Source organism: Lagopus leucura, unplaced genomic scaffold, assembly GCF_019238085.1.
Source record: "Lagopus leucura isolate 7727_CA_CO unplaced genomic scaffold, USGS_WTPT01 Super-Scaffold_1, whole genome shotgun sequence".
NCBI lineage: Eukaryota > Metazoa > Chordata > Aves > Galliformes > Phasianidae > Lagopus > Lagopus leucura.
Genome location: NW_024962250.1, coordinates 648,298 through 661,439, shown reverse-complemented (window position 1 = coordinate 661,439; position 13,142 = coordinate 648,298). Strand labels below are relative to the sequence as shown.

The 13,142-nt window shown below is 46.9% G+C and overlaps 2 protein-coding genes across 12 annotated transcripts in view; both read left to right on the top strand.

Annotated features, from left to right (window-relative positions):
* Positions 1-5,420: 5,420 nt before the first annotated feature.
* FGF19 (fibroblast growth factor 19) lies at positions 5,421-8,983 on the top strand. The gene is made up of 3 exons (XM_042869008.1): positions 5,421-5,655; positions 5,765-5,868; positions 8,342-8,983. The coding sequence occupies exons 1-3, from the start codon at positions 5,421-5,423 to the stop codon at positions 8,672-8,674; spliced, it is 672 nt and encodes a 223-aa protein (XP_042724942.1). The 3' UTR covers positions 8,675-8,983.
* Positions 8,984-12,449: 3,466 nt separating this feature from the next.
* The window catches only part of LTO1 (LTO1 maturation factor of ABCE1), a 29,623-nt gene continuing 28,930 nt past the window's right edge, over positions 12,450-13,142 (top strand). For all 11 annotated transcript variants that reach the window (XR_006179351.1, XR_006179363.1, XR_006179352.1 and 8 more), the window contains exons 1-2: positions 12,450-12,530; positions 12,660-12,765. Coding sequence is in view for 6 of the 11 variants with exons in the window: in XM_042873435.1 (XP_042729369.1) it covers positions 12,472-12,530; positions 12,660-12,765 (165 nt within the window). In the remaining 5 variants the exon portion in view is untranslated. The remainder of the gene's footprint in view (positions 12,531-12,659; positions 12,766-13,142) is intronic.

The following is a 13,142-nucleotide window of genomic DNA, read 5'->3' as shown; positions in this document are numbered from 1 at the left end:
CAATATGCAGTAATAGGCAGCAAGAAAACTAGAACAGAGAAAACTTAGAAGTCTTACAGAACTCTGAGCAGTGATTTAACATTAGTGATTTAACATTAGTCTAGCAAATAGAGAATGTAGCTGTCTTACTCTGCACCAGTTCAAATCTCTCACATCTTCCCTCAGAAAGCACAAGTGCAAGTCTAGCAAATAACCTGAACTGCCAACAGCTGTGAGGAAATACAGCTTCTGGTTGCATTTCCTCATGTGCTCATGGATTTGTTCCACTGGCTCTATGAGCAGTTCGTGGGATCATCATCCTGGAATAGGAATGCTTGCTTCACTCAACAGATAAACACAACTAAACCTTTTTCATGCCCTCCCTTTCTTACTACTTACTGCCAAAATGCAACCAACTAAGAGTCTCTGATTCAGTGTCCTTGTTAACAAAGACAATTATTTTTCACCTCCTGTGAAGTTAATTTGCACCTACATGGTACAAATTTATTCCCAGTATAACTCATCAGAATTGCTTCACAGTTAGATTTGGTTATTGTGCCCATAGTGGGTTCACTGCTGAAGCCCTTGCACATCACAGTTTCCTACTGTGCTCTTTAGGACTGATTTCATGGCAAATGGCATTGAATAGGACTGAATAAGATCACTTGATTAATTCTGGTTCTGTAGGGTTTAGCATGTATTTGAGCAGGACCACAGATCTGACTATGTGCACTTTGTATCCTTGTAGTACACTTTGGAAGCAAATTTGTTTCCTTTTTTATTTTTATTTTTTTGTAGCACCTACTATTCTTCCATCAGTGAATCTCAGCCTCCATGAAGAGGCTAGATTATATTTGCCTTGGGTATTGAAATAATTCAATTAAATTAGATGTTTATGCGCCTCAACTTTTCCAACTTTCATGGATTTAGTGGAAATCAGGTGATGTAGAACACCTAGAAAATCAATTAGGCTCTAATAAGTTGCAAAATTCCAAAGAATTTGAGAATTTGAAGCTGATGGGACTTTGGTAAGCTTTAGAGTAGACTTAATCAGAAGACATCATTTGATCATGGAAGCTTCAAGTCAATTCCAAGCTAAGTATTGCTCTCAAAAATGCACTGACTGATATCAATAGCTAAGAAAACATTCAATGACAGAATGGTGAAATATATTTGAAATTAATTGTCCAGCTGTGTTCATTAGAAAGAACCAAGTTCTCCTGACTAATAGGTCGCATACTGCCATCAGATGTGGCACTGATTGCATGCGTACCTACTGATGACAATAGCAAGAACCTCTCCTGTGCAGTGAGCACTTCAACAGAGCATCTTTAGAATAGGGGCCCTCCAGAACCCTTCAGAAGTTGATTATTTGAAAATCTGTCAGTATTCAATGCATTTGAATCCTGCTAACTCACCAGGAGCTGCTACACCCATGGTATGGGGAGAACCCTCTCTTGACAGGCATCCCACTGGTGGGTGTACACAGTGGGTGCCGTGGAATCTTAATCCTGCTCTCATCCACAGTCCATGGGGAAATACTGTCATCTTTCTGCCTCTTGGGTTGCAGAAACAGCTGGGAAGCAGAGAGGCCCTTGACACATGGTGGAGTAACCTCTCCTTCTTAGGCAGGTTTTTAACTTGTGCTGCACTTATAAGGCTCTTTATAGAACAGCCCTGTGCTCAAAGCCTGCACGTCACAATGTGCTGTGTCCACTCCTGTGATCCCAACCAGAGGCAGGGAGAAGCATCTGGCTATGATGCCTGCCCTCTGCACTGGGGCAAGTGAGGGCTGTCTGCTTGCTGCCACTATGGGGTGGCGTATAGGGACTGCAGCAGAGCTCAGAAGAAAAGGAATGAGATTGGAAATCTCCAGCTCCCTCTGGAGATCTCTCAGCCACTCCAGTTCTTCTACTTCTGACTTCAGAGAAGTAATACCAAATCACATTCATGTGCTGTCTCTTCCTAAATCTATGGAGATCCCAAAGATACCTCAAAGGCAGCAAAACACTTTAAAATTCCCATACCGTTTTCCATTCTACATAGACCTATCCATACCTGAGCATGTCCAGAGAAGGCAACAAAACTAAAGGGTCTGGAGAACAAGGCAGCAGCTGAGGGAGCTGGGCTTGTTCAGCCTGAAGAAGGCTCAGGGGAGACATGACCACTCTCTACATCTGCCTGAATGAATGTTGTAGTGAGGTGAGGTGATTACCTCAAGAGCAGCTTTATGCCCTATTTCTGACCATCATGTACCAACCTTGCTTCAATTTATCTCACTTGGTCACAATGATGTTACTGCCTACTAAGGCACAAACACTCTTATATTCTTGGCATGCTCCAGGATCGCTGAATGTTTGACTTTTAAAACATAGCAGTCATGATCTTCCAAACTTATTTGGTTCAGCTTTAGAATCACAAAAGCTGAAGGTTTTGTTCTGCGGAAATTACATAGGCCCATTGAAAAGTGCAGTGGAAATAAATGATTAATTACAACAGGTGAAAATGCTTTTGCAGTTGAGTAATATTTAGTCAGGAGGTATTTTTATTCTACAAGACTTTCCTCCTTTATTTTTTCTTATCCCCAGAAAAGCAAAAGTCCCACACCAGCAGGTTCCATTGCTGCTGCCTCAAGGAGCAGGCCCAGCACTGGAAGTGATGGTATGATTTGTCATGTTATATCTCTGCAAATACATCTTCAGCAACTTGCAAAGATGTGTCCTTCTACTGAACTTTGGTAAAAAGATGCCAATAAATGATAACATTCAGTGATTTATATGGGAACTGATATGAAAGTCACATTACAGCAGTATACATTGAAAAGTGAGATTCACTAGCTGTAGCTAAGAATAAAATACTAAATCTGGGCTAATCACTGAGGGTTTTTTCCAATGCCAATAAAGAAATAAGCACTTCCAGAGATTATTTAACCCGTATCTCTCAAACAGCTGTTTGCAGATAGGTTGGTGCTACCCAGCCCAGATAAGCGCATGGAGGCATTCACCTCAGTCAGATTGCAGAGGAACTTGGACAAATGGATTAGATGGAAAGACTGTTATATCAAGAAAGGCATTTCCTAAAAACAAATGAGTTAAATGTTTCATTGCCATTTGATCTGATGTGAAATTTTAATCTCCCTTACCGCCTCCATTTTTGATCCTCACAAAAAAAAGGAATAACACTATCAAAATGAATAAATATGCTGCAAGCATTGGTTCTTTCTGCTTGAAAGGTGGTTGACTTTTTGATGAAGAAAATACTGTATATTACGATGGCAAATACAATTAACACTACAATATGTAGCATTAATAGTATAGCAGCATCGGTACTCATCAAATAGCTTCTGTTCAGTGAGATGCACAACAAAATGGACCAAAGCACCTCACGGATTCATCTCAGCCCAAACTGTGTGTGTGTGTTGGGTGCTCAGTGCCTTGAAGAATGCTCAGCAGCCAGGGTGAGTTACATGCACAACTGCTGTGGGGCCCATGGCTGCAAGCAGTGAGCTGCCTTGGAGCAGCCATGTTGCAACAGCACAGAATTATGCAGAGGGAAAAAAACAGAGTCTTAGACACCTTTGTATTATTTACTGGTGCTATGACATCGTGAGCATGTGAGATGTTTGCAAGAACAGAATTTCTCAAGTCAACCCATGACTTAGATGGTGCAGCAGGAAGAACCTGGAAGTGAGGTGGCCCTCATTTTCATTAATGACTCATCAGCCATGTGAGAAAACTGGGCTTCTACGGGATGACTCAAAACTCCTGTCGCAGGAGCAGGTGTTGCAAGACCATGATCATCTAGATACTGATTAATTAGTGTGACAAACCTCAGTGCCACAGGGTGCACACGGTTAGGGTGTGTAGAAGTGCATCCATACAAGAGTGCGCTATCATCCCACAAAGCTCTGTATTTTCACATGGCCTTATCTATATGCTCGGCCTCATTGAGCTTGGGTTGCTCAGAAAGGAAAGATGTTTGCAGGAGTGCTCACAGAATGGAGATGCAAATGTACAGACAGAAAGACAAAAGTAAAGAGGCAATGAAATTCAGAAAGATTTCTTTCTTTCTTTGCTTGCTTCAGAAATTCTGCCAGGGCTATGGGGCTGTGTTCTGCTTAATTGATACTTCATGTGTCCTATGGAAGAAGAATTTTCTTTTTATTTATGAAATCCCATTGATGTTTATTTTCTCTCTTGGGATATGAGAAAATTCCTGTAATGCTCAGTTTGGATGGATAACAGGAAAATCAGCAGAAATCCTCTGAAGTGTCCTGAAAAAGACAAACACGGGTGTGCACAGCTCTCCCATTGCCTGACACATTCTCTGGGTGAACACCAGCATGGTAAAAACCGTCAGTACACACAAACCCACTCGATGCCTATGTCGGGTCTCTGCCAGGTTTCGCTACAAGCACTTTTTTTGCCTATTTCTCTGCGCGAATGGGAAGATGGGCCGGAGAGACCCGAGCAGGAGCTCCCCGACGGAGAGGTCAGCCCGCACCAAGGCACCCGGCTCCATCTAGCGGCACGGCTCGGGATGGCCGGGCGGCAGCACAGCCCGGGAGCGGCGCCGGTCCGTCCCGAGGCGCCGTGCCATGCCGTGCCGGGACGTGCCATGCCGTGCCGGGACATGTCAAGATCTGCCGAGCCAGCGCGTGCCGGGCCGTGCCGTCGCTCCGGTGCCGGGCAGTGGCCGCTCTCACGCCGTGCTCACGTCGCTGCCGGAACAGAGCCGGATGGCGGCCGCGGAGCCTCGGAGCCGCCGAGCTGAAGCGTGAAGCGTGGCGGAGCCTGCCCTGCATACGGCCCTTTTCTCCGGCCGGGTTACACGAGCATCCCCGCTAGCTTAGTTCTGAAATGGGAACACAGGACGGACAAGCGCTAGCGCGGAGGAGTGATGTGTCCCCCGAGCGGCTGAGCTGCTCCCTCACCTCTGCGTGACCGCTGGTGCTTTTTGGGTCACGCACCCCTGGGCTCATTCCCCGTGCTCAGAGCTCTCATCGGGGCTGCGGGACCCGACCCTACCCGCCCCATCCCGTCACGTCCCGTTCCGTCTCGTGCAGCTCGGTTCGCGGGGGCCCAGCGCGGATGAGCCTCGAGGGGAAAGCTCGGAGATGCGGTAGGGAGGGAGCGACTCCTCCAGGATGTCCCCTGCGACATGATGTCATCTGATCAATATTTTCGGGGGGAGTGACCGACCCGACCAATTCCCGCTATGAAACGGGCTCTATATTGGAGCTGGATGCGGCCGAATCGATCGGGCTGATAACGGAGGCCTATAAAAAGCCGGGGGGCCGGCTCGGCCCGTGCTACATCCTTTCCGCGACACCGCCGGCCGCACAGAGCGCCCAACCCCGTACCGCACCGCCCCGCACCGCCCGCGGCAACGCCGCCACCCGACCCGAGCCCGAGCCGAGTCCGAGTCTGAGGTCGCCGCGGATGGGGCCGCGCCCCGCCGCCCCCGGCGCTGCCCTGGCGCTGCTGGGGATCGCCGCCGCCGCTGCCGCCAGGTCCCTGGCGCTGCCCGACGCGGGCCCGCACGTCAACTACGGCTGGGGGGAACCCATCCGGCTGCGGCACCTCTACACCGCCAGCAAGCACGGGCTCTTCAGCTGCTTCTTGCGCATCGGCGGCGACGGCCGGGTGGACGCTGTCAGTAGCCAGAGCCCGCAGAGTAAGAGCCGGGATCTGAGGGAACGGACGGGACGGGCGAGGGAATGGAACGGGCGGGCGGGCGGGCGGGCGGCGGCGCGGAGCTGACGGCTGGTTCCCTCTCCCCGCAGGTCTGTTGGAGATCCGCGCCGTGGCGGTGCGCACCGTGGCCATCAAGGGCGTGCAGAGCTCCCGCTACCTCTGCATGGATGAGGCGGGGCGGCTGCACGGGCAGGTGAGCCCCCGGTCGAGAATTGCAGCGGGGGGGGGAGGAGGAGAGGGGGTTGGAGTTAACGGGGCTTTGGGGCGTCCCCTCTACCCGGGAGGCTGCGGGGATTGTGAGAGGGCAGCAGCAAGGGGACATTGTCCTGAATGCGCAGTGCCTATTTCATGTGGAAAATGCAGTATCGTCCAGAAGTGAGTTTGTTTAGGAAGTCTTCTCGTTTGGTGGCTGCCCCAGAAACCGATGAAGTTAGGGCATTAGAGCTGAATGATTTCTCGCTGTTCAGCTCAGATACTCTAGGGAAAAAAATAAAGAGAAAATAAGAATCGCTTTCTTTGGAAAGGAGATGTGCCACTCAAACAAGCCCGAGAGACACAGGGATGCCATCTCTTAGGTAGTACCAAACAGAAAGGGCTTCAGGATGGTTCCGCCCTGCTCCAGTCCCACTCCAACCTGAGAATCAGCACACCTGTAGCCAGCTGTGGAGCTCAGTGACCCACTGGCACCACGCAGCTGGCTCGCGCTTTTCACCCAGCGATGTCAGCATATCCTGTAGGCATTATCAGCTATGTAAACTTGGCTTTGTAAACCCAGACATAAACTGCCAGCTCCAGAATTTGAAGGTTCAGAGTAAGGCTTTGTCTAAGCGCTCTGCAGGAGCCTGGGTTGCGTGGGGTGATGGCTTTTTATTGTGCTGTAGTAAAGGCACGGCTGCATTCTGCTTTGATAGCTGCGGCAAACTTTGTGCTGCTTGCAGTAGGGCAAGGACTTGGCCCACTGTCAAAACTCCCGGTATGTTCAGTCAGACTAAGATGGGAGTAGGGAGGTTATTGACTGAGCATACAGCATAGGATTGAGTCTTTGTTTCTCAATTTCCTTGCTTTTCTGGGCCAGAATCAGACAATTCATGCAATGATAATGTGCATAGGCTGTAACGGTGTGGTGGGTCAATTATTAGCTTTAAGTTTTAATGTATATCCAAAGCAAAATGATCAATGAAAACAAAACAAGTCCAGATCCTGCTCCTATTGGAGCTGCTGTAGTTAAGGCATTTTAAAGCAGCTTTCTTATAACATAATTCTGTAAGCTAATGAGTATCCCTTGAGTGGGTTTGTTGGTGTATAATATTCTTCACAGGTTGTTAGCTTTTCTTCTGAAAACACAATAGCATGTAGCCATGCCATTATACCTTTATGTCATGGACCAGTTCTATTTGCCTGATTCTAGAAAATAGTTTTGTCTACTTTGGTAACAGTATTCACAGAAGTGAAGGGAGTAGAAGCTGACATATGGAGATAAGTCTTCTCTTTTGGGACACAGCCCCCTTTCCTGTAGCTACCCTTCTCTAGGGGTGTACTTGGAAGGAAGAAAGAAATGGCTTTTGGCATATACCATCTGTACTCCTGCAATGCCCAATAAACATGGGCTGAGCCTGTGTGAGGCTGAGGGCAAGAAGCCAGCTCATCCTTGACACTCACTGTCATCTCTCCACTATCGGCCCAGGCAGAACATGCGCCATAGCCCAGAGATCAGCAGTGGAAGAAGGAAAGGGCAGGTGCAATGTCTGGGGCCCAAATTCAGCCCTCCTGTAATGTGTTCCTTCTTAACATGGGACACAGGAATGGCTAAGGTTGATTCTGAGCAGGCAGTGTGCTGCACAGACTGCCCTGAGAATTTCTGTAGTTTAGCAGAAATCTTTAACTGCTTCATATACTGACGTACTGTAAATTTCTCCTGTGGAAAAAAATTGATCTGGAAATACTTAAAGTGCATTTGAAATGTATTAAAAACTACTCTAGAGACAATCCCACCGAAGTGAGCAGGGAGCAATCTGGTGGAGGCATAGGGGTGCCATCAACAACCAATGTGGTTTGTAGAGTGCACTTGCTCAAGAAGCTTGCTGATATCATCATCCTCCAAAGAGAGGCTGACTGCTCATAGCAATAAGGACAGCTGACAATTCAGCCATAATTGTGCATCACAGACTGGTATCTTTCTGAGATACATATTGTGTGTGGAAGGAAAAATACTACATAATTTATTTTGGAAAAAAAATGTCCTTTTTTTTATTACCTGATCAGTTTAACGAGAGCTTTTAAACGATACTCAGATGCTTGTACTTAATTGTACTCCGTATTCTTGATGGCATGTGAAAAAAGAATGAAAAGTGGCAAATACAGTCTATATTAATTCACTTATCACTAAAGACTGAGGCATCATCACCAATTGCCTTTTGCTGACCAGGAGTTCAATCACCTGCAGTGACTGAGCCTGAAGCAACACCAGCACTGTGTCAAATGCAGTGCATGTGGGAAGGTCTGAATGGTGATCCTAGATCCTAACAGAAGAATGTCTCTGCAGTATGTCACAAATGTACTTTTACAAATTCATACCTAAGCAAATATGTTCTTCTTCACAAGATCTTAACTGAATGGAGTGAATCTGGTGGGTGTGTCTGTAACTGGTTTTACTCCTTTCTGTTCAGCTCAGCTATTCCATTGAGGACTGTTCCTTTGAAGAGGAGATTCGTCCAGACGGCTATAACGTGTATAAATCGAAGAAATACGGAATATCAGTGTCTTTGAGCAGTGCCAAACAAAGACAACAATTCAAAGGAAAAGATTTTCTCCCACTGTCTCACTTCTTACCCATGATCAACACTGTGCCAGTGGAGGTGACAGACTTTGGTGAATATGGTGATTACAGCCAGGCTTTTGAGCCAGAGGTCTACTCATCACCTCTTGAAACGGACAGCATGGATCCCTTTGGGATCACTTCCAAACTGTCTCCAGTGAAGAGCCCCAGCTTTCAGAAATGATTCTGACTGCACACTCGGTTTTAAAGAAATACCACAGAATGTTGCAGGTTTTTAGCTTCTTGTGTAGTGATGTCTCAAACCTTTTTTTCGTGTCTCAGTATGCAGACAGCCTTTCCCGTACAATGTGTTGTACCTATAAGAGCTAAGTGCCCAGATGCCATGTTCAAAAGCATTGCCTCTCCATAGTATTCTTGGAAAAGAAAAATTAAATAAGAACAGCTTAACAAATTCATCAGAGTTCTTCCATTACTGTGGTGATGATAAAATACATAGTTTTCATACATCAAATTCATTACCACATATGTTCACCTGTTGTTTCAGCTCATATATATATACAGGAAATCTTGCCATTCACAGGGAAGTTCACAGCCTTGTAGACAAACATTTGGAACAAAACACAGTTAAGGAAGACTGAGCAAGTGTGGTTATGTGAACTAAAGTTAGTTCTGTTTCTTGAAAAGCTGCTGACAACCTTCTGGGAAAGCTTTCTGTTGAAAGCATACCACTGAAAAACAATTCTGCTCATATATTGTGCTTTTTCTTCCCTTAGGAAAGAAGGGAAGAAAGGAAAATATTTCTTCCTTCCCCTATTGCTAAAGGATACGTTGGAAAACTGGATTTTTGGTGTATTTTATAGGTTAATTTATGTTCACTGGGGGATCTGCATCATCCAGCATAAAGACTTGTCTTTAATGTTAATGGGAATTCAGCACGTGGGTACGAGTGTATACAGAACTAGCATCTGTGTTCATCTGGTAGGAATGAGCAGTTCAAAGTAGTGTCCAGGTATAGGTTCTGCTGTGTATACTCATGTATGTTGTTAGCAAATAGAAAGTCTGAAAATGGATGATGTGTAGGTCACATCAGTTACAAAGAACATTTCTGTGTTTTGCCTGTAACCATCAGCAATTCCTTTAAGTCCATCCAGGCTTGATTCTGCATCAGTTGAAACCGTGTAGGTACAATTTAGTGACTTAAACACTGCAGAACTGAGCTGGCCATGCTGTGCTTCTTGCAGGAAGGGATCGTGTGAATCTCAGGGCCAGAAAGCATATGTCTGATGTCTTCAGTTCTGTTCTCCCCGTGTGACAATTTAACAAAGGAATAACCAAAGAGAAACCAAAAGAAGACACATGTCAGGGTTCAGAGATTCCACTCATTTCCAAAGGCTCGCTTATAATAGAGATTTCTATACAAAAAGATCTACTGGAAACACTGGTGTTCTTCTGACCTAGCACTTCATTGCCAATGCAATATTTATAATTAATTTATTAAATACATACCTCTGTTTATTTTGTTACTGTTATTTATGCTCAAAATTCTATTTATATACTCTTGAAGGTGGGTTTTTTGGTTGTAACAAATTTTGTGAAGTTTTGTAATCATTAAATTCTAGGAAACAATAGCTTTTTAAATTTCTGTTCATTATTGGTAGTGTAATACGTATATTTGCAATAAAAAATCATCTTCGGTACAGAAATCTAGCTGACTCTTTTCTGACTTCTTCAGCCCAAACACATCAAGGAGCTTTATCGAACTGTGCAGTCTGGTTCCACTGCAGCCATGTGGAGATGACGCTGTCGAGGTGCAACACAGAGACAGAGTGAGTTTCCCAAAGCCAGGCAGTGAGTGCCAATGGTGGACCTTTTGTCCACCTGCTGCCTGTTCCTGAGGAGCCCCACGTGAAACTGCAAGGCTGAGAGAGGTAGCTTTGTTATGGAAAGGTTCAGCACCACGTGTGAGCCACCTGCAAAATGCAAAACCACGTTAAGTAGAAGGTTGCTCCCTTTTTAAAAATGGCACCCAACTAAAAAATGCTCCTAGGGGGAAAAATGGCTGTTAGGCTTGAAAAAGATGTTAATTTCTGGCAGAAAAGGAAAGACTGAGCATTTCATTCTAGGAATACTATAGGGTGACTCACAAGAATTGCAGAGTTCTTGGCTGCAAAACACCTCCCATGGTGTTTCACGTTCTCCTTCATGTTGAGTCACTGCCACAAATGCAGAGGCTTCCTACTCTTCATGCACTGGGAGATGCATGATGATTTTCAAGTTGTGTTATTTGAAAAGTTTTTGGGTTTGGGGTGTCCTGTTTTTCAGCTTTTCATTTCTGCTTTTGATCAGACTATATATCTTTTGAACATTAGATGCATCTTTTGAGACTCCTCTATATAAATCAAAACCCAGAACACAAAATGAACTTCTAAAATTTGTTCAAAACCTCACTTTTCCACCAAAAAAAAAACCAACAACTAACCTCACAGTTTTCAATGGAAACACAGCAAATGATAACATTCAGAGTGCATACTCTTCACATTAAGCGGTGAGAGATTTTAAAGTAGATTTAACATTGCTGTCACAAATACTGGTCAAGAAAACAAAGTTGAGCATTCTACCATTGGGGAATAGCATCCTATTTGCTGACACCTTTGGGTTTGCATCTTCCATGAGCAGCACGGTGATTCTTACTGTAACAGCACGGTCAATATTTATTCAGACAGAGAGAAGACCGGGGGCTAAATTACCCACACCACTTCCTGGAGCACTTCAGTTTTCCTTGGAGGTTTCCCATCTGAGCTCTGACCAGGCCTAGCCATTTTGCTTATGAAATGTGACAGGATCCCAGCTTGAGGCAGAATGATTACTGTAAAAATGCTTTCCCTGCCAACAAACACCTGACTTGCGCAGGAAAACCTTGGAACACCACTGTCCTCAGCTTAGTGGGAATGCAAACACCAGCACCGCTGTGAAAAGGTCCTGGCTGACCACTGCAACCCAAGGACAGCAGGGCAATTGCCGCCCTTCCATTTGCAGCGGCACATTTTACAGCCCTAAAAGGTTTTAAAAGGTAAGGTGTCAAATGCCTCCTTGTGAAGTCCGTGTTAGAAGCTATGATGTGTAAATGCGAGTAGTGAGAAAGCTACAAAAAGGAGATACTGGGCATCTCCATTTCCACTCTGGGGAGGTGTGAAGGGCTGTAAAACCTTTATTCAGGCTCTGAGGATCAGTGCTATCTCTATTCCAAGTACTGAAACTGTTTGTGGAGAACCTGGGACAGTTGTGCTTTGTACAGGAGCAGAGACGTGGCAAGCTAAATAAATGCACTTCCCTTCCTCACAAACGAGAGGGTGCCAGCTGACACGATGAAGTAAAGCTGTGTTTCCCTGGGATGCGAACGGCTGTGGGGAGCAGGCGTCATTTGGATGCTGAAGTAGAGGTGAATTTGTGACAGGATTGTTGAGGACCCATGAGGGCAGTTTGGCAGCTTTCCTGCTAGAATACTACTGCATATGCAGCATAATGAATCGAGCCCCCTGCCTACTGCGATCAAAGCACTTGTTTGTCATTAACTTCCAAAACAAGACGAAAGTGGCAGCTCGTAGCTTCAGAAACACCTTTATTTCCACTTGCACCAGATGGTTACTGAACACAACGCGTTTATGACAGTGGAGCAGGACAGCAGATGCGAGCCCACGCGCCGACACGTGAACGCAGACCCTGCACAACGCAGCCCCTCCCGAAACTCCAGCCCCGCTCTGCACCCGGCGCACAGCTCCGGAGAGCCGCGGCACCGACGGCGCTTTGGCGCCCCCTATTGCCTGCAAGGCCGGCGGGGCGCTGCGCCCGTTAGGCGGCTGCTGTGAGGAGCGCAGCGCCGCCCGCCACGCGCGAGCGCTCAGGTGCTGCGAGGCGGGAGGCTACGCGCCTGCGCACTGGGGCACCGCGAGGCGGCCCCTCCGGCTCGCCGTCGTCTCCCGGCGTGCTGAGCGCTGCGCCGGCCCCTTGTGTGGCGGCGCGATGGCGGCCCCGTCCCAGGGTTCGGACATGTTTGATGAGATCGTGATGGCCGATGACAGGTCGGGAGCCTTCGGGGGGCAATGGCTAGCAGCCCTCCCGGCGGCAGGGAGGGAGGGAGCGCCGAACCCGGCCGCGATGGCGGCGCGAAACGGAAAGGAAGGCGTATAGCCGTGCGTCTGTCCTTGCAGGTTTCACGGGGAGGGCTACCAGGAGGGGTACGCCGAGGGCAGCCAGGCGGGGGCTGCTGAGGGGCGGAGGTGCGGCGGCCTGCATGGCGCCAAAATCGGCGCTGAGGTAAGGAGACGTGCTCAGGAATTGCAGTTCGTTGTGGGTTTTTGTTTTTGTTTTTGTTTTTTTCCTTTACGGAATGGTTCTAGCACAGGAATACATCGAGCAAAATCCAGTGTATAGGTAGCGTGAGCCCTGCAGGCTTCATTTTAGGAGCGTTCCAGGCAGTCTGAAGCTGCTGCTGACGGCACAGTAACACACAGCGGAGTTACTCTGTAGAATACAGAGATTAAAACTGAACGTGCTGTCATAAGCTTCGCCAGCATTACACAGTTTTAGTTGTGTTTTCTGAGGTGGTTGCTGTAACTCTATAATGTGATGGAAAACACAGCAGTGATAGCAGGAAAGCAAAGTCCCAGGCTGCAACAAGTAAGGACGTGCTC